We start from the raw sequence: 18,844 nt of genomic DNA, 5'->3' as shown, positions 1-18,844 counted from the left end.
TTGTATTGTCAACACTTTTCTTGCAAAAGGAGTCTATCATAGAATAAGTTTGGTTGTACATTTGTAAGTGATCATTTTAGTAGAATCATTTTATTTTAACTTTTAAGTGTACATTGCTCGTAAATATTCACAACTTAAAAAAAAATCAAATAACATAATTTTGATATTTCTCCCAGCACATCAAAAGCCGATATACATTACTTGATTTTATATACTATCAGACTTAAATTAATGATATACAAAATCTGCTTTAAAAGTTATGGAGATTTAAAAATTATACTAATGTACTTAATCAATTACTTTTAAAAATTTACAAAATTTATATGGAGTAATTTATATTTGGCAATTTAATTTGTTAATAAACCCTAAGCACCGCCGCCGCTTATATAGATGAAATAATAAGTCCAAATAAGGGGAGTGACAAAAAATCTAGCAGTGCACACGAGCTCTGTATACCATAGAACAAACACACAACAATAAAATAAATCCACCACTTAGAAGATTGAATTACACACATTCTCCTTTCTCTCACTACTCCCTTGCTACTAGGGTTTCAACAAACCCTATCCCTCTTCTTTGTTTTCACTTTTCACGATCTCCCCCCTCTATTCACAATGATTCAACGGAGTCAATAGGGGCTTTTGCAATTTGAAGGCTAGAGCTTTGCTATCTGCTGCGGGGAACAAATGGCGACGGCTAATCCTTTCGACTTGTTGGGGGATGATGATGCTGAGGACCCATCACTGCTCCTAGCTGCTCACCAGCAAAAAATTGACCCGAAGAAAGCCGGAGCTCCCTCGGCTAAGCAGCAGCCGCCGCCGCCGGCGAAGCTTCCTACGAAGCCTCTCCCTCCGGCTCAGGCTGGTGAGAGCTCTCTCTTTAGTATTATTATTGCCAATTTATTCGTTGAATTGGGATGAAGACCTTTTTAGTGTTGTTTAATTTGGAAATATGAGTTTCAGAATTACTATTTCAGTTTGTGTTCGTATATGTTTTTGTATCAAAGTTTCAGTCTTTCATTGAAATTGGTGGCTTTGAATTAAATTGGTATTTGTCTCCGCTCCAGGACTTTGAATTCGAGTTGTAGTGTTGGAAACCTAGGAATCTGTTAAGATTTGAATCCCTCATGATTTGTTAACAGTTATGGTTTTAGCTGTAATAGTTTAAAAATATCTTGGTTTTACAGATGATTTGTTGCCATTTGTAGTTTTATGTATTTCAAAATTCTGTTATCCATTTGTTCTAACTCTTAACCACATTGTACTATCCATATATTCACCCACTTTTTACTTTGTACCTTTGAGTAGTGAGAGAGGCTGAATCTGCAAGAGGTGGTCGTGGTGGAGCACGTGGTCGTGGACGTGGGTCGTACAGAGACTCCCCCCAGAACAACAATTCGTATGGAAACAGGGAGGTCTCTGCTGGTAGAGTTGCATCTGAGGATGCTGATGCTGAAAAGTCTTATGAAAGGCGTGGTGGTTACGGTGGGCCTCGTGGGTCTTTCCGAGGTGGCCGCAGAGGTGGTTTCAGCAACGGAGATGGGGGAGAAGGCGATCGCCCTCGTAGACAGTTGGATCGCCGTAGTGGAACTGGCTATGGGTACATTACTTTCTCTGCTGGCTTATTATCTTTGGCATGTTTGTTTGGATAGTTGCTGCTTGCTGAGTTAAATTTCTGTCCAGATATGAGCCAAAGAGGGAAGGAGCTGGCCGTGGAAACTGGGGAACTCAGACTGATGAGCTGGCCAAGTGAGTATTTCCTGCTGCATTCTAAGATTGTGCTTAACTAATGCGGTCGTCATATTGTATTATGTTTGTTTCTCTAATGACTATTTTTATTTTTGTGTAGTGTGGCTGAGGGTGTTGTTACTGAAGGTGAGAAAGTTGTGGATGTTGAGAAGCCCTCTGGTGAGAATGCTCCTGCTGCAGCTGATGGAGATAAGGAGGCTTCCCGAAACGAAGTTGAAGAGAAGGAAGCTGAGGATAAGGTAAATGGATAATTTATTTTTTCTCCATAGTAATTGAATTGAATTGAATTCTTATGGTTACCTTAATTTTTGTTCTCCATTTTTTAACCAAGACATGCTTTAACACACATTAATTGTATTCTGACATCACCGTTGGTTTCATTTAAAGCTTACCTTGATTTGATATAGAGCTTTCATCTAAATAATAGGAAATGACACTGGATGAATATGAGAAGATTCTGGAGGAGAAACGAAAGGCTCTGCAGGCCCTCAAAACTGACAGCAGGAAGGTTGATGTTAAAGAGTTTGAATCCATGCAACAACTTTCAAACAAGAAAGCTGCTGATGATGTTTTCATCAAACTGGTAATTGACTTGCACTTCTGAGAGATTGAAGCTATACTGTGTACTCTTATCAAGTTTATTTCTTTTTCTGATCTAAGCTTTCGAGATATGAGATAGTTCTAATGTATCAGATATTTTGCGCTGATTTACTAACTCTATTTCAAACGATTCACATGCGCAGGGTTCTGAGAAGGACAAAAAGGAGTTAGCTGAGAAAGAAGAGAGAGCTAAAAAGGTTTGTTGTGTATATAAAACAATTGTTCATCGAATCATCGATACAAAATCTTCTACTGGATGGACTGTGCAAGTTCATTTTCTTGCTTCTACAGTTCTACGGCAGTTATATTATGGTTCTACCTGCATTGAATTATGGTGTCCAATTCAAAATCTGCTGTTCTTTTATAACCACCTAAAAATAATAAGGCCCAGTTTTAGGATATTTGTGATATGATATGAGGCTCATGTTTGATGGATACACTAATATACAGTAAAGTTGTTTGATAATACAGTGCAGTGGTAGATTGCTCTGATAATTGATTTTTTTTCCAGTCTGTGAGCATCAATGAGTTCCTGAAACCTGCTGACGGTGAGAAGTACTACAATCCCGGTCGTGGCCGTGGCCGTGGACGTGGTGGTCCCAGAGGTGGTTATGGCGGAGGCAGTGAGACGAGCACTGTGAGGGCACCAGCCATCGAAGATCCAGGGCAGTTCCCCACCTTAGGCGGCAAGTGAGTCGGTTTTCCTGTTTTGCTCCTGCAAGACAATATGGTACCAGGTTGAGCGGGAGTATGAGTGGAATAATGGTATGTGTAATGGAAAAAGTAGTAAGAAATTTGAAGCTTAAAAATGTATATCTATGTCGTCTACTCTGATGTTCATGTAGTTGTGTTTCTATAATCCCCTTGCTTTGTTTTTCCATAGTAATCTTTTAACTTTCTCAGGATATTTGTGTTACTCAGATTTGTTTCTGAATATGACAGAATTAGTTCCGTTTATATCATTTCTCTGGTATGATGGATAGATCATGTGTATATATGTTCTGTTCAAGTATAAACTATTTTTAATCTATTAGGAGTAGCATAAAAAGAATTATTTTCCTTGTGAAAATTTATAACTTGATTTTGTTTTCAATACTAGTGTATCTTTTTTCACATTGACTTTTCATTTTTGTTAATGGTTTTGTTATTTTCATTTTTCAATGTTATACTAGAATTGCATTTTCAAGCATGTCGTTAGTTTTTTAGTTTAGGGTCTAATTTAATTTATTTATGTATTTATTTTAGGGTATTTTCGGCTTGGGCTTAATTAAAGCTTTGAACTTAGTTTAAGGGGGGAAAGAATAAGCCGAATTAACTTAATTTCTTTTATTGTTCAACGGGTTAGAAAATGGGTTGAGTTATTAAGCTTTGGCCATATTTTATTGCATTCACTTTGATTTTTATTATGACAGTTAATTATATATGAAAATTTTAACTTGCTTAATTTATAATTTAATACTCCCTCCGTCCTACGTTACTTGAGACGTTTCTTTTTGGCACGAGATTTAAGAAAGTTGTGTTTGATGAGTTAAATAAAGTAGATAAGAGAATAAAGTAAAAGAGAAAAGTAAAAGAAGGAATAAAGTAGGTGTGATTAGATGTTTTGTTTTTAGCCAAAAAGAAAAATGACTTAAGTAACTTGGGACAGCCCAAAATGTACAACTAACTTGGGACGGAGAGAGTATGCATGTATAACCGATAGAGTATAAAAAGTTAGCTGATAATGAATATTTTTTTGGTTTTGAGTGTTAGATAAACATAGGAACTATTTCCATTTGAGAGAAATTTTAGAATCTTTCTATTTTAGGATATGGACTACACAATCCACTAATTCTACTTTCACTACTTTTTCTCTTTCTCTCTCTTATTTTACTCATTTTTTTCCCTCTCTCTTACTTTACCAATTGTGCATTAAAACCCGAAGGATACGTAACTTATCAATTAAGCTGCATTTTATCGTCGTGTTAGTATTATGAATTTTTATGACGGGATGCCTCGAAAATAGAGATAATCAGTGTCAAAACTTAGACACGAATACGGGAAAAATGCAACGATTTTATTTTTTTTAAAAAGCATACATATGCGTTGAATCTATATAGTTTGCCGCTAGCTGAATGGGGGGCTCGCTGCTCGATGGTATGATATGTTTTTGTTTTAGGCCTTCATTTTCAATGATAATACATGCGTTAGAGTTTTTAAAAAAACGTACATATAGAGTTTGCAACGAGAGCCGTATATATAGAGTTTATAAAATAAATAAAATAATAATAATATTAAAAATCGCATCGGACGTCCGTCGGCATGCCACAATGGCGGACGTCCGCCCGCCGCCGCGACGATGTCCCGGGAATGCCGCGGATCTCCCGTGTCCGCTACGGATGTCCGCGTCCGTCCCCGCCGCGCCTTATGGCGGACGTCCCCTACAGACTTCGGGCACCGCCGGTCCAATGCCCGCCGGGACGTCCGCGGCTGGAGATGCTCTTATCCTTGATAGAGACTTGTATAGTGCACACGAAAAAGTTTAGTCACAGGATGACTCAACTGACCCGTAAAAATAGTAACAACCACATCAATTAATGTTTTTAATTTTATAATTTTCATAAAAAAACGGAAATTAATTTGTTCATTTTTTTTTCTATAACTTCAAATAAATAAAAGTAATAATAAATCAAACTTTAATTTTTATGAAAATTATGGAATTAAAATTCTTAATACAAAACTTGTAAGGTAATCAAATCAAACCAAATGATTACACAAAAACGTACATCAAAGAAGAGTGGTGTATACATAAGATATGTAGCATGTCCTTTTCCTTTTTAACATATGATAAAATTAGTTTTATATTAGTATTATTTATTTATTTTATTAAAATGATTTTGGTATATTCTTTAATAATTTATAAAAAACTGTAGATATACAAAATAATCCCACGAAATCTATATAACCTCAAAAGTTGTAAAATATTCTTCCATAAGAAAAAAGAATACTACAAAAGGAAAAAAATGGACCATACATTGCTGGCATATGAAAATAATGGGAGTCCTAAATACATGTTGCCTGCCCCTATTTAGCTATATCAACTTTCTCTTTCGATTTTACTTTTGAGCTTTAAGAACCTCTTTCTATGGACTATGTAAACTTCCTCCATTTAGTGGGGTTAGAACTTTTCACTCACTCAAAGATCAAGTCTTGCATGTTCCTATGTTTTATGCTTTCTCAAGTTGTAGCATATAATTATGCATCATTGGCTTTAATCAATAATAACATATAGAGATGAATTCTATAACAAAAATTACAATTTTGTTCATAGAATTTCACACTATCAAACATGCGCTTACTTCTTGTTTAGTTTATTCTATAAGGCACACCGCATACTAAATAGTAGTAAATACCAGGAAGAGATTCTTTAGATTTGGATTCCCTGGAGTTGATGATAGGCTTTATGCATCATTGGCTTTATTATTTACATCAAATAATAAGCTCTCAACAAAGGATTAAATGCGGAAACAATTATGTTGCTCTCAACATTTCTCAAACAAGCTTGTTGGCTTTGATGTCACACCAATTAACTATGAGTTAGTTAAACACTTAAATACAATACTAAGTATCGTACTTCATCCTTAGCTTATCCTCCATCCATGATCATTAGATCATCTTTTAAACTATCAATTGGTTGTTTAATCATTCCTTTGAGTTTTCATAGTAAAAAAGGCTTAAAAAGGTCAAGAATGCAATGTACAAAAGTCAGAGTTAAACTTCAAACAGAGCCGAACTAGTTGTCCGTCGAGTTCGAACAACGCCAACCTAGCTGTCCGCTAGAATCACCCCGAAGGGTCAAAAACATGTCAGCGGACCGCTGACTTCGCATGACATCCAACCCAGCTGTCCGTCGGAAATACTTTTAGAATCCAGGACGTTGACAACAAACCTAGCAGTCCGCCGAAGTTGCACCACGGGAACATAACTGAGCCATCGGACCGTGGACCACCGATGGCTCAGTTACTAGCTAATGGTACAAAATAGGACCCAATTTGTAATCCACCATCTAAGTGTTCTCAAAAAGAAGATTTAAAATTATACTAATTAATAGCGATCGTCCTAGTATATCTTGATTTTTATATTGTTGATACAAACCATCTTATCGTTTGTTCGATAGATTAATTGGCCGAATTAAATTCAGTTTGTTTATTGTTGATACATTAGTTGGGAAAATGTAGCAATTTTTCTTCAATCATATTGATCAATATATGAATTTAATTATTAAATTTTTTTCATTGATGTAGGGTCGAACCTAACTTTTGAAGGAGTGCCAACACATGACAAAAATGGTCCATGCTTGCCAACATCTCATGTGATAGATTTGCTTCTTTTTTGTGTTAATGTGGGAAGCTACTTTATATCATATTTTTATAATTGTTCGAGGTAAGGTAATGTGTTTCTATAGTAACATAAAGTTATATGGTCCATTGTAGAGAATGCAAATCACACATTATATTACATGGTCTTTTAAAAAGTTATATGGTCCATTGTAGTTAGACCTCTAGGGCGACTAAGGGTAGTGACTAGGAAATTCGATAGACCTACCTTTACCAAACTCAATTTTTTCAATAATAAACATATGACAACTTGTTATTGAGAACTCTTCACGTAAAGTTTATGGACTTCAATATTATATTTTGGTAACTCGATTTAAATAGATCATGAAATACTCTTGGCGATCCGTCGACAATCCGATAGTGACAGAAATATTTTAGATAAGATAACAAAGAGTTGTAAATGAAAAACGATGAAGATGAGAGTTGGGAAAATGGAGACAAAGAAATGATACCGTGGCAAGGTTCACGGATCAAAAAAATGTTCCTCTTATTTAAATAACGAATTTTAGTGAAATATTAGCCAAAATATTAAATCATAAATTTTCATTTATTTCTCAATCACCCCACTATTGAATTTGGGTAAAAATCAGTAGTTCTACGACACTTAGAATCTTTGACTTCGGACAAAATGTCCATGATCAAAACGACGTCGTTTGATGTTGATTAAATCATCGATAGCATAAATTTTTTTTCTAAATTTCAATTTCTCTTCCACTTTCTCCTACGAGAAGCATCGTCATTCCATTTTCTAGGGAAGGTTGGGTAGGACCGTACTTTTTCACAATGGATCTAATGACTCCGACTAGGATGGGTTGGAACGCCGCCATACTCGGATTATGGTTTTTGTTCTTGTCAGTAGGCGTGGCGACATGCTTATTGGTGGCGAGGCAGGCTTCAATTTCGGCGGTTCATTCGACATTCGGGGATGAGTCTAAGGGCTTGTGGAGCGTTGACGCTTTTGACCGAACTTTTGTGGTGGATGTGGTGGTGGAATTGTCGTACATAGCTAAAGTTGTTGGAAATCAGTGCCAAAATATTATGCATACGTAGCTGGAATTGTTTGATCTAGAGATACTTTTTGTGCTTGATAGCTTTGGACATTGCATAAAGGGTGGGCTAAATATTCAAAACCCAAAAATCCCATCCAAACCAATCGAAATATAAAATTGTTCGGATTTTTGGAATTTTCATTTTAGATCAAATCAATCTTTTTTCCAAAATTTTGGATGTTCAAATCGGCTATTAAAATTCGATGTCATGAGAAATATATTTATATTACATACTAGTACTATATAATAAATATATGCATTATTATAAACCTAACTATTACATTTGTATTGAAAATTTCTAATGATATTTGATTTTTAGATTTTGGTATTAGATTTTCAAAATTTTGAATTTCTCATGTTGGATTTACGAATTTTCATATTTTTATGTAATTTCGGATTTTTTTGAATAGGACGGGATAAAATTTTAGATTTTTAGATCGGATCGGATCGGATAGGCTAATCCGAAACCCGAAAGCAATGTAACAATATGGTACATGAGAGTTGAGAGTAGAGTGATACAGATAATCGATGAACAAGATTGGCCATTTCCCTGTTTGTGTGTGTAAACAGAGTAGCTGGCCACCCAATCTCAACGAAACTACACCAGCACAAACTAATAAATCCCCATTTTTGGATAGAGAAGCCAACTATTGCTTATTATATATATATATACATCTTGAGAGAAATACTGCGATAACGGTTGTTATCCTGTCTCTATATATACACAATATTTCGTTTCTGCAAATCAATATATACACACACACACACTAATGGCCGCATGCATTTGAGTTGCTAGGAGTGAGAGAGAGAGACGATATCTGTTTCCTTTCATTGAGGTGATTTGTGGCGGATCTTGCGAGTTGGAACCCCCCAAGAAATCTACCGTTTCTTGATAGGGCTACTTCCAATTAACGCCGCCTTTCCCGTCTAATTCCTTCCACATTTCGCTTCATTTTCTCCCCCCTCTCATTTCGATTCCCAATTTCCGCGCCTGAAAATCGAATTTGATCGCGCTTACCGATTCTTTCCATTTCGCTTTTCAATATTGGTACAATAAGTAGGAGCTATCAATTGATTGAAATTGAATGGACGATAGAGGCGAATCGTTTGTGGCGGTGAGGAGAATGTCGAGTGGGCTTGATCGCGGAGGCGCCTGCCATTCTACTTCTGGTATACTCTCTCTCTTGTTGTTGTTTGTAATTCTACACACACTCTCTCTCTATCCAATGTCAACTTACCTTTGTTATCTGCCCTCATTCTTTCAATCCGAGTGTGATTATCCATGGCTGTGTATGGTTCTGTATGCCCGATCTGTGAATTGAAACAATTACGTCAAGCTATGCCTACTTTCTTTGAGATTTAGTTTGTTTCTTGTTTTGGATTAGTTTTCTTTTGCCATGGTGGTGTATATACATGTGTGTAGGTGTTATTTTGGTGTTTGATCTACTGAAAGGTAACAGTTTTACACAGTTAAGTTATTAATAAATTGAAGATTTGCTTTATCTAGAAAAGATCACAATCTTGGTATCGTTTATAGGAATATATGAAATATGATGTACTATATAGACTTTTCATAAGAAAAGGAAAGATGAAGAAGGTGAAAAGAAGTTAGAAAAGGAGAGAACAGGTAAAAGAGAACAAAAAAGGTAAAAAATACTACAACTTAAAAGATGGAGAAAAGAAGTGCATATGTCTGGATATTAGTAATTATGTACTTATAAGCTTATATAAACTCACTAATAACTATGCACTACTAGTTTTTAGTGTAGTAATTATTTTTAAAGCCAAGTGTGCTATGTACTTATCTTAACAATATAATCATGACTCATGAGTTATGTACTCCTAGGATTAATTGCTGAATAATTCTTTTCTTCTTGTTATTGTTAGATCCTTTTCTCTTTTGAGCAATATTACAGCTGTATATCAGGAAGTATTAGATTAGTTGATGATTTGTTTCACTGTCTAATTGTGTATGTACTCTTTCAGTACAGTTGGAGTTATTATATGTGTCCAGTGGATAAGCCTTGTTATTTTTATTATTGAACTGTAAAATTATTGTTTTGCACGTACTTATTGTTTAATTAATCATAGAGTTAATTAACTTTTTTAAGACCTATCCTATTGGACTACTGGCTGAAAAAAGAACAACTATTTGCTTCATACAGAAATTGCTGATGTCTGGCGCTTTATTTTTTTTTACTTTTGTGAGTGATCAGATATTTGGTTTATGGTTGCTACTAAACTTACATTTCAGCTCTCCTTATTAGTTGTATCATTTAGTGTTTCTTATATTTAAAACATTGAGTTTAAACATTGTTTTCCAGTTTAAAGATCGAGGGAAAGGACTGTGCATGATTGCAGTTTTCGATCACCTGCACTTCTTACTCTTTACTCAGTAGAAATATAAAATAGCATAGGCATGAATTGTGGGACATACTTCTTCACATAGAGTTGGTTTGTTAATCTGTATGTATGCTATTCTTTTGTTACAGCGGAGGTTGTCACAGGATCATCTGCATGGCTTGGCAGAGGACTCTCATGTGTTTGTGTTCAGAGAAGAGACAGTGATGCTCGCCCATCATTTGATTTGACACCAATGCAGGTAATAGTGCTCAGTTGGATCATCAAAAAATAATTTAATTCATGTTAGATGCAATGTATTATGTTTTTCTCTTGATGTTTTGAGGTGTAAAGAATATGTACGAGAGATGCAGATTGTTGATTTCTGTGTCCGGTTTATTTTCTCTGAAGAAGCAAAAAACAATCCTCTGTACAGCTTGTGGCCTGTTTCATTCATTAATACCTGATGATTGTAATGCACATTTTTTCAGGAAGAGTGCCTAGATAGGCTTCAGAGTCGGTTAGATGTTGCCTATGATGGTTCTATCCCCGAACATCAGGTATATTCCATAAAGCTACTATACATAATGTTGACAACATATATATGAGGAGTCTTATTAGGAACCTTCTTTTGGTTAAGCTTTACATGAACTCTAAAATCTGCTTATCCTTCTCATAATATTTTCTTTTACCATATTTAGGAAGCTTTGTGGGCATTGTGGCGTGCTTCATTTCCTGAAAAGGAACTCCAAAGCTTAATTTCCGATCAGTGGAAGGAAATGGGTTGGCAGGGAAAAGATCCATCAACAGATTTTCGGTATAGCTTTGAATATTTCTGCCTTCGATTTTTCATCTTTTCAAATCTTTGGATTTTGTGTCACATAATTGCTTGGAACTAACATTTGGCATATTATGATAGGGGCGGAGGTTTTATCTCACTGGAAAATTTGTTGTATTTCGCAAGGAACTTTCCGGTATGATCACTCACACTCACTCTGTCTCAGTCCACACTTTATTTCCAACAGCAGTCAGAGTGTGGGACTTTAGTCCTTAGTATCAAGATGGCTATTGTATGCTTCTGCTTCCTGTTTATGAACTACTATATCTTTGGAAAGGATGTTATGTGAGAGAGTTGTAATTGGTTTATTTGACCTGCCAAACATTTTCAAATCTTCAGTTGTAGATTGGTATCCATCAATCTGAAATTCAAATTTTCGACTTGAATTCTCTCAAACACGGATTGCTTATTTCTCTCTCTTTCAATCTCAAATTGGCTTTTATTCTAAATAAATATTAAGTTCAAGAGCTTCTTGGTTTTTTCATTACTAAATTTGGGGTTTTCATGAATTTCAATGTCAATAAAATTTACATGTAGTATTTCTGTAAATGTAAATGATATTTATCTTCTCTTAGACTCGTGATTTCTGTGCTTTGGATTGAGGGTACACATGTCCAGTAGTATGAAAATGCATGGCTACAAGTGAATATGGAGATGCTTTCATGTCCTTTATTGGACTAGAAGGAGTTTACTTGTTCATGTCTATAAGACGATTGTCTTTCTTCATTTTTGTCATATTCATTGCTGCCAGTGCAAATTTTCCCTGGATAGGTATTTGAGATTTTTGTCCCGGGCTTACTAATGTTTTTCTTCTGTAGAAATCTTTCCAGGATCTTCTTCGCAAGCAGGAAGGTGATCGGGCAATGTGGGAATACCCATTTGCTGTAGCTGGGGTCAATATCACATTCATGCTGATTCAGATGCTTGATCTTGAATCCTGTGAGTTTTTGAATCTGACAAATAATATAAATAAAAGGATTTGCTGAATGCTGTATTCCTATCCAAAATTGTAATTAAACGAACTATCTTAATCAGAAAAATTAAATAAATCTACATGGTTTTATTAAGTATTAGGTTGAACAGCTGTAAATTTTTCATGTCTCACTTGCTTCAGAATTGGCTATTGACATCCTTACCTTAATTCCTATCGATTCTTGCAATGATTGAATGAGATCTTTCTGCTAACTGTCATCACTTGCAATCACACTGGGTTTGAATTCACTTACTACACATTGGGTCACTGCCAGTTGATGCTTGTGGGTCGTGTGAAATGAACAAGTATTTTGCATGCAGGCAATGAGTTAACTGAAATGAGACAATAGTCAATGCAGAGGAAATCAGTATTATACAGCCAAAGGAGCCATAACTAATAAACAAATCCTAGTAAACACTGGATGAAAGTATCTGCCGTTGTTCATCATGTCTTGTTTTGCCTTGTCTTTGCAGATAAGCCAAGAACTCTTGTTGGAGCAACCTTCTTGAAATTTCTTGCTGGTAATGCTTTAGCTTCATTCTCACCTTGATAGAGAGCCTCAATTTGTGTGTGCAGTTTTGTTCTTCTTTTCTAGTTTGTGTGGGGTAGTCATGTAGGTAGAAATAGACACTGTATTTTCTGAACATATTTCCCTGTTTTTGATGAATTCTTTGATTCTTTTGCTCGACAGAAAATGAAGCAGCATTTGACCTTCTATATTGTATAACATTCAAGCTAATGGACCATCAATGGCTTACCATGCGAGCTTCTTACATGGATTTCAATGTAAGTACCTTGGCTCATCCATGAACTTTTCAAATGAATCAGCATTTGACCTTTATGTTGTAGAATGCTTGAAATGAGCTTTCGTGTACTTAGGTTTCTGATAAATTATTTAGCAATGTCCCTTCATCTTCCATTTCACATAATTTAATTTCTTCATACACTCAGGCTGTGATGAAAGCTACTCGTCGTCAACTTGAAAGTGAGCTTCTCCAAGAAGACATCAGATACCTACAAGACTTGCCCTCATATAAACTTCTTAGTCGGTAGTGGAATAGGGGTTAGCCATCGTGGTTTTGAATGAATGCATAAGAGTGCTTCAATACTGTATTGTAGTTTACCCGGATCAATCTTCCTCCAAATTTGCTGCATTCTTGGTTATGGTGGAAGAGTACCAAGAAGCCAAGCAGATTTTCTGTATGCAAAAAGCAAGTTAACCCTAACTTGCTCTTCAGAGGCAAAATCCAAATCGTTTCGATTTCTTTTTATAATTTTTTTTTTCCATTTGGCAGGAGGATATGTATTTGTTAGGAAGAGTGATATTGTTGTGGTTGGAATATGATGGCAGATATCAATAGTAGTCATTGCTTGATGTAACTGCATCCCTCTCTCTCTCATGAGATTTTAAAGATACGGTTTGTTTTTTCTTCTTATTTAGCTGAAATTTGGGTTACTTAAATGCCCAAAATCTTGAATTGAATATGTTGAATTTTGGTGAATTTAGTTCTGTTAAATTTTGATTACAAGAATGTGGGACAGTTTGGGAGAGGGAGAGTGACTTGTCATTTATCGATTGCCAAAAAAAATTGTGATTCTTTTTCTACAAATAGAAAGGCAAATTATTCAAATGTTTTAAATAGTCAAATAACATCTAGTAGTATTAGACATTGAAATGTGTAATAGCAAAATTGCAAGGAAAACAAACTTCCAAATCCAATGTTCTAACACTCAATTTGAAGTGAATACTCATCACTTCCTGCAGCAATCTGCCAAAGGTTGAAGTCGGATGTTTACTCGAAGATCCAATGGTGCGCGCTGCTCTTCCATTCTGTAATGCCCTGTGGGAACCAAAGAGCAATCTCCTTCTTTGCACTCTCAACAGCATCACTGCCATGAATGACGTTCCTGCATTTGTAACGGTGTGATACCCATGCACGGTTTGCAGGGGAAGTAAAGTAGAAGCTCTCTAAAGCTTAATAACCAAATGAGTATCGCAGAGGAAACCTCACCTGCCCATGTCAATGGTGTAATCACCACGGATGGTCCCTGGAGCAGAATCAGATGGGTTGGTGGTTCCGATCATCTTCCTGCCGGTGGCCACGACATTCCTACCTTCCCAAACCATTGCAACAACAGGTCCAGAAACAATGTAATCCACCAGTTTGTTGAAGAAGGGCTGGGCAGATAAATCAGCATAGTGCTTCTTAGCAAAAGCACTATCCACACTAATTAGCTTAAGACCTGAATAGGGGTACCAAAAGGTATTCAATACTATCAAATAACATGATGCAAAACTCAATAGTCTATGATAACATAGCTGAAAATGCAATAAACAACACAAAGCTGAAATCATTCCAAAGTTACACAAGCATAGTTCCTTGATTTGCACTAATTCTTGGGACGGAAGGAGCATTACTTTTGCCTAAAACCACTGTCCTTCACCATTCGGATAAACGAAATCAAAACAGTAAGGGCATTTGTTGCTTAAATCAGCAACATAACATTAATCACATAAGTGAGCAATGAACAAGATAAACACCTCAATTTTGTTGCTTAAATCAGTAACATCACATTAATGTGAGCAATTAACAAGTTAAATGCCTCAACTTTAGAGCGATCGTACAAATAAACGCACAGGTTAAATGAAAATCCAATGCAAAAGGCGGTAGCTTTATAGCTTTATAGCCTAACTCGAAGTTAAACACAATCATGGAAGCACTGACAATCACTGCAACTAACAAAAATGAGGTTTATAGCTGAAGAGCAAAATGTACCTTTCAAGGTGAAACCTTTCTTTTCAAATCTGCCAATGATCTCACCTACCTGAACCCCAAACATACACAAAACCATACCAATTTCAATATTCTAAAATCTTCCACCAAATCGTTGCAAACATCCACATGATCTATTACAATTTTCAACTTAGCCAATCAAAACCAAATCACATAGTACAATGAAATTTCTCATTTTCTATCACCACAAAAATAAGTAAGGTTTTACAACAATTCATGATTGTGAATGAATATGTAACAAATTCCAACTTCGAATTAGAAACTAAAATAACGTTTGCTTAAGAAAAACAAGAACCAGATTTCTCTGAACACCATCAGGCTTGATCATGATGAAAGTCTGCTCCATTTTTGCTGAGGTATAGCAAGTTGTGAGATTTCTATTTAATTGATACAATCCACAAACCCTCCTTATCAACCAATTTAACTGATTTCAGATTTTTGCGTTTCACACGTGTTTTTCTCGTACTGATCCTATTTTAGAGGCTAATTGCATTCCGGGCCCTGTTTTAACTTTTAATACGTCAGATTGTGAGAGAAATTATTAACTGATCTCTGATTTATTTCACAATTTTAAAAATTAATTTATAAAATTATAAAATCTGAATTGGTTTACAGTTATACGATAAAAATAGGATTGCCTAAGACGATGCTAGCTAGTAAGTGTTTAACAAAATAATGTTAGTTTTATTTAAGAATAGACAACATCATTTAATTCACTGGTAGTGAAGTCCACGTATGATTTTCCGATCGCCATATAAATACAATTTTACATAAATTTTTTGTCATCGAGGATAAATTCAAATTTTATGATTTTTCAATTGATTTTTAAAGTTATCAAACGAACCACCAAATTTTATAGTAACATTTTTTTTACACTTTGATAAGGTTTGATTGAGAGAAGTGTTTAAGACATGATTAGTATACAAGACAAACACTCGTATATTCGTGCTAATACTATGTAAAATAAAAATATGTAATGTCACACATAAAAATGAAAACAAAAGTGTAGACGTAAAATAAGATTGATCATCATACAAATTCCTTAATAAAATTAAGAATGGCCTTAGCCCTCCGCTTGTCAATGAGATCAATGTTATGGAATCCGATGTCGTCGAAACGCGCCTCCACCTGCACCCCACGCTCCACCAGCATCTGCACCAGCTCCTGCTGCCGGTCCACCAGCGGATCGCCGCCGAATCCGATCACCAAGCACCTCCCTAGGCTCCTCACCTTCTCCTTCATCGCCGCGTCCGCCAGCGGGTTGCAGAACCGGTGGTCCCGGTCCGTCCCCACGGGCAGCGCCAGCTCCCACAGCAGGTCGATCACCGGCAGCGGGAAGTACGGATCCGTCGCTAGATTCAGCTCGCTCTTCGTCCGCTTCTGCCCTCCGATGAACGGCTGGTTCAGAATCGTCCCTGCGATCTTCAGCGGCTGCGGCTTCATCTCCGGCAGCCGCAGCGCCGTGTTGTACACGATGTTTGCGCCGCAGCTCACGCCGTAGAGGTAACATCTGTGGGAATCAATTAACCTCTCATTATTTCTACTAATTTCATTTCGAGCTAAAAGAGAGAAATGTATCAAAAATAGGAGATGATAAAATTAATAGTAGTATAGATGGAGGGAGAGAATGTGTCTAAATCTAGTGGTCTTAGAGCTTTGGATAATACTCCCTCCGTCCCCCATTAGCAGTCACAGTTTGACCGGGTACGGCTTTTAAAAAATGTAAAGAAAAGTTGGTTGAAAAAGTTAGTGGAATGTGGGGCCCACTTTTTTATATTGGTTTTATAATAAAATGTGAGTGAAGTGAGTTAGTGGAATGTGGGACCTACTACCATTTATGGTAAAAATGAAGTGTGACTCTTAATTGGGGACGGACCGAAATAGAAAAGTGTGACTCTTAATCGGGGACAGAGGGAGTAGGATATTAGATTTGATTTAACTAATAGTACTATGAAAAATTAAGTGTTTCAATACTAGTGATTTAATAATCTATTTATGATAAATGTTTCGAAATACTAGAAAAATTCACAATATTTACTATCTTTGCACATAGAAATTAATAAAGATTAATTTTTATGGTTGGACTAAAATAAAAAGAAATAAGACTATATTTTGTAGACAAATGTAGTATTTTATTTCTGATAAAAAATAATTATCGATTGTAGTATAAAACTTATAATAGTACTACTACTATTTTCGCATCCAAAATAGAGAGAAATGAAGAAACCATGCTTAATATAAAGAAAAATCGGCAAAGAGCTATTCCATGGAGTGGAAATATAAAAAATAAACACGTATATCAAGTTACCAACAATTATGAAGTTGTTCATAACTTCATATCTAAAAATACTTAAAAGTATTGGTTGATCATAAATTGAAATATAGGAAATGCATTGCGAGATACCAAATTATAAAATCAAAATCAATTGTTGATAGTGAAGTAAATGATTAAACAGTAAGATTATTTTTTAGAGATCATTTCTATCTTTAATATAGGTTTTGAAATAAAAGTGTCACGATACAAAGAAATCAGACCTATTGAGATCTCCATAGTCTTTGATCCAAGGCTCGCCGTCGCCGTCGTCGGCCTGTTTCTGGACCCATGCAACGGCGTCCATAGCGTCCTCGTACTGCGCGGGGAGACGGTGCTCGGGTGCAAGGCGGAAGTCGACGGCGACGAGTATAGAAGGCACCTCAGCGGCCATGCGGTTGCTAAACTCATGGATGATGCTCTCGGCAACGCTCATCTGGATCCACCCGCCCGGGTGGAAGTATAGTATCACGGGGAGGCGGGTGCCGGAGGAGATCTTCGAGGGCCGGTACAGCCGCATCCACGTCTTCTTCTCCGCGCTCAGCGTCACGTCCTTGCTCAGCACGGCCTCGCTGGGGTCGTTGTTGGGAGGCGCGGCCGGGAGCTTCATGTACCGAGTCAGCGTCCCGTCTTCATTTAGAGACACATTGAGGTGATCGTAAGGGTTGAATTTCGACATTTTTTGCTCTTTTTTCATCGATCAACTAGTTTAGGACTTGTTTTTTAAAATCCTTTGTCATGAATTTTGACCTCAAAACTAGGGAGTTTGTTGGTTGGCCTCAAACTTCGTTGTTTCTGCCTATTATTTTTAACATTTTTGGCTAAAAAATGGAGAAAGAAGCAAAGGGATTTCTTGATAGGTTGTTAGTGTTAGTTATGGGGAAAAATTAATTATACTCCTTACGAAAAGTATACAACATATACACAATATCATGCATGGACATGATAATTAATTAGGTTAAAACGAAAATCTATTTTAGAATAAATAATAGTACTAACTAGTATCAATCATGTGCCGTTTATTTTGAATATGATTAATGGTGCAATCATTATTTTGAATGTATATATCTGTATAAAAATTTGTGGTCGTGGATATTTTCATATCATAAGCAGCAAAAACCAATTTATGAAGTCATACTTTTTCACAGTTACAACTTACAATCCTACTCTAACGTGCAATATAGGGCGTACACATATATAAGGACTGGTTTTGTTGGAAACTAGGTACAAAGATACAGAACTTGTCGGGTGCAATACAACCCAAAATAAAGGGAAAATAATCGAAGAAGAATTACACAGAAATAATTGAAATAGAACATGCTCTAGCCAACTGGACGTAGAAGAAGAATTACACAGAAATAATTGAAATAGAACATGCTCTAGCCAACTGGATGTAGGCGGGAGCAGAACTTTGACAGAAAACTATGCAGAGAGGCAAAGAGCTTCCAAGTCCAAGGCACAGGGCATGCAGGCGTGGCGTGTCGGGGCGGTGACGGCACGTGTGGGCTCTACCGCCCATCTTGGTTTACTTAATGATTATGTGTAATAATTTGTCTTATTAAATACTACTCTCATTAGTCTCTGAAAAATATAAACATTTGGTTTGACACGTATTTTAATATATAATTGGTAAAGTAATAAATAGATAAAAAGTAATTAATGTGAATAGTGTTAGTGGAGAGTGGACTCCACATCAATAGTAGTGTAGTATAATGATATAAGTTGCAAATAAAATGATGCATAAGGGTAATGTGTTGTTTAATTATTCCAAAATTAAAACGTTCATAGTACTTTTTAGTGATGAAGGGAGTATA

The 18,844-nt window shown here is 36.1% G+C and overlaps 4 protein-coding genes across 4 annotated transcripts; 2 read left to right on the top strand and 2 right to left on the bottom strand.

Annotated features, from left to right (window-relative positions):
• Window positions 1-452: 452 nt before the first annotated feature.
• On the top strand, window positions 453-3,305 carry LOC125200838 (RGG repeats nuclear RNA binding protein A-like). The gene is made up of 7 exons (XM_048098632.2): window positions 453-864; window positions 1,308-1,599; window positions 1,683-1,748; window positions 1,849-1,987; window positions 2,176-2,331; window positions 2,492-2,545; window positions 2,860-3,305. The coding sequence occupies exons 1-7, from the start codon at window positions 687-689 to the stop codon at window positions 3,040-3,042; spliced, it is 1,068 nt and encodes a 355-aa protein (XP_047954589.1). The 5' UTR covers window positions 453-686; the 3' UTR covers window positions 3,043-3,305.
• Window positions 3,306-8,133: 4,828 nt separating this feature from the next.
• Window positions 8,134-13,360, top strand: LOC125200773 (uncharacterized). Its single transcript, XM_048098534.2, has 9 exons — window positions 8,134-8,943; window positions 10,266-10,375; window positions 10,605-10,673; window positions 10,815-10,930; window positions 11,033-11,087; window positions 11,770-11,890; window positions 12,398-12,445; window positions 12,616-12,710; window positions 12,876-13,360. The coding sequence occupies exons 1-9, from the start codon at window positions 8,859-8,861 to the stop codon at window positions 12,975-12,977; spliced, it is 801 nt and encodes a 266-aa protein (XP_047954491.1). The 5' UTR covers window positions 8,134-8,858; the 3' UTR covers window positions 12,978-13,360.
• A 174-nt stretch (window positions 13,361-13,534) lies between these two features.
• LOC125200774 (nucleoside diphosphate kinase 1-like) lies at window positions 13,535-15,159 on the bottom strand. Its single transcript, XM_048098535.2, has 4 exons — window positions 15,015-15,159; window positions 14,702-14,750; window positions 13,937-14,168; window positions 13,535-13,832 (listed from the first exon to the last, which is right to left on the bottom strand). The coding sequence occupies exons 1-4, from the start codon at window positions 15,063-15,065 to the stop codon at window positions 13,718-13,720; spliced, it is 447 nt and encodes a 148-aa protein (XP_047954492.1). The 5' UTR covers window positions 15,066-15,159; the 3' UTR covers window positions 13,535-13,717.
• A 502-nt stretch (window positions 15,160-15,661) lies between these two features.
• LOC125200772 (putative carboxylesterase 9) lies at window positions 15,662-17,920 on the bottom strand. The gene is made up of 2 exons (XM_048098533.2): window positions 17,255-17,920; window positions 15,662-16,229 (listed from the first exon to the last, which is right to left on the bottom strand). The coding sequence occupies exons 1-2, from the start codon at window positions 17,725-17,727 to the stop codon at window positions 15,749-15,751; spliced, it is 954 nt and encodes a 317-aa protein (XP_047954490.1). The 5' UTR covers window positions 17,728-17,920; the 3' UTR covers window positions 15,662-15,748.
• Between the last annotated feature and the right edge of the window lie 924 nt (window positions 17,921-18,844).

The sequence above is a fragment of the Salvia hispanica genome, chromosome 2 (assembly GCF_029641045.1).
Source record: "Salvia hispanica isolate PSC_SH4W2 chromosome 2, Shi_PSC_v1, whole genome shotgun sequence".
Lineage (NCBI taxonomy): Eukaryota > Viridiplantae > Streptophyta > Magnoliopsida > Lamiales > Lamiaceae > Salvia > Salvia hispanica.
Note: the sequence above shows the minus strand (reverse complement) of the source record. Positions and strands in the feature narration are given on the sequence as shown.

What these genes read in the sequence shown, in the direction of transcription:
- LOC125200838 (XM_048098632.2), top strand. Translation starts at nt 687, where the DNA reads ATGGCGACGGCTAATCCTTTCGACTTGTTGGGGGATGATGATGCTGAG. An exon ending in CAGACTGATGAGCTGGCCAA is followed by an intron (nt 1,749 to 1,848) that starts GTGAGTATTTCC and finishes ATTTTTGTGTAG; the next exon opens with TGTGGCTGAGGGTGTTGTTA. An exon ending in AGAAGGAAGCTGAGGATAAG is followed by an intron (nt 1,988 to 2,175) that starts GTAAATGGATAA and finishes TCTAAATAATAG; the next exon opens with GAAATGACACTGGATGAATA.
- LOC125200773 (XM_048098534.2), top strand. Translation starts at nt 8,859, where the DNA reads ATGGACGATAGAGGCGAATCGTTTGTGGCGGTGAGGAGAATGTCGAGT. An exon ending in TTGATTTGACACCAATGCAG is followed by an intron (nt 10,376 to 10,604) that starts GTAATAGTGCTC and finishes ACATTTTTTCAG; the next exon opens with GAAGAGTGCCTAGATAGGCT. An exon ending in CTTCTTACATGGATTTCAAT is followed by an intron (nt 12,711 to 12,875) that starts GTAAGTACCTTG and finishes TCATACACTCAG; the next exon opens with GCTGTGATGAAAGCTACTCG.
- LOC125200774 (XM_048098535.2), bottom strand. Translation starts at nt 15,065, where the DNA reads ATGGAGCAGACTTTCATCATGATCAAGCCTGATGGTGTTCAGAGAAAT. An exon ending in ATGGTGTTCAGAGAAATCTG is followed by an intron (nt 14,751 to 15,014) that starts GTTCTTGTTTTT and finishes TTTGGGGTTCAG; the next exon opens with GTAGGTGAGATCATTGGCAG. An exon ending in GAAAGGTTTCACCTTGAAAG is followed by an intron (nt 14,169 to 14,701) that starts GTACATTTTGCT and finishes ACCCCTATTCAG; the next exon opens with GTCTTAAGCTAATTAGTGTG.
- LOC125200772 (XM_048098533.2), bottom strand. Translation starts at nt 17,727, where the DNA reads ATGAAAAAAGAGCAAAAAATGTCGAAATTCAACCCTTACGATCACCTC. An exon ending in GACTATGGAGATCTCAATAG is followed by an intron (nt 16,230 to 17,254) that starts GTCTGATTTCTT and finishes TGATTCCCACAG; the next exon opens with ATGTTACCTCTACGGCGTGA.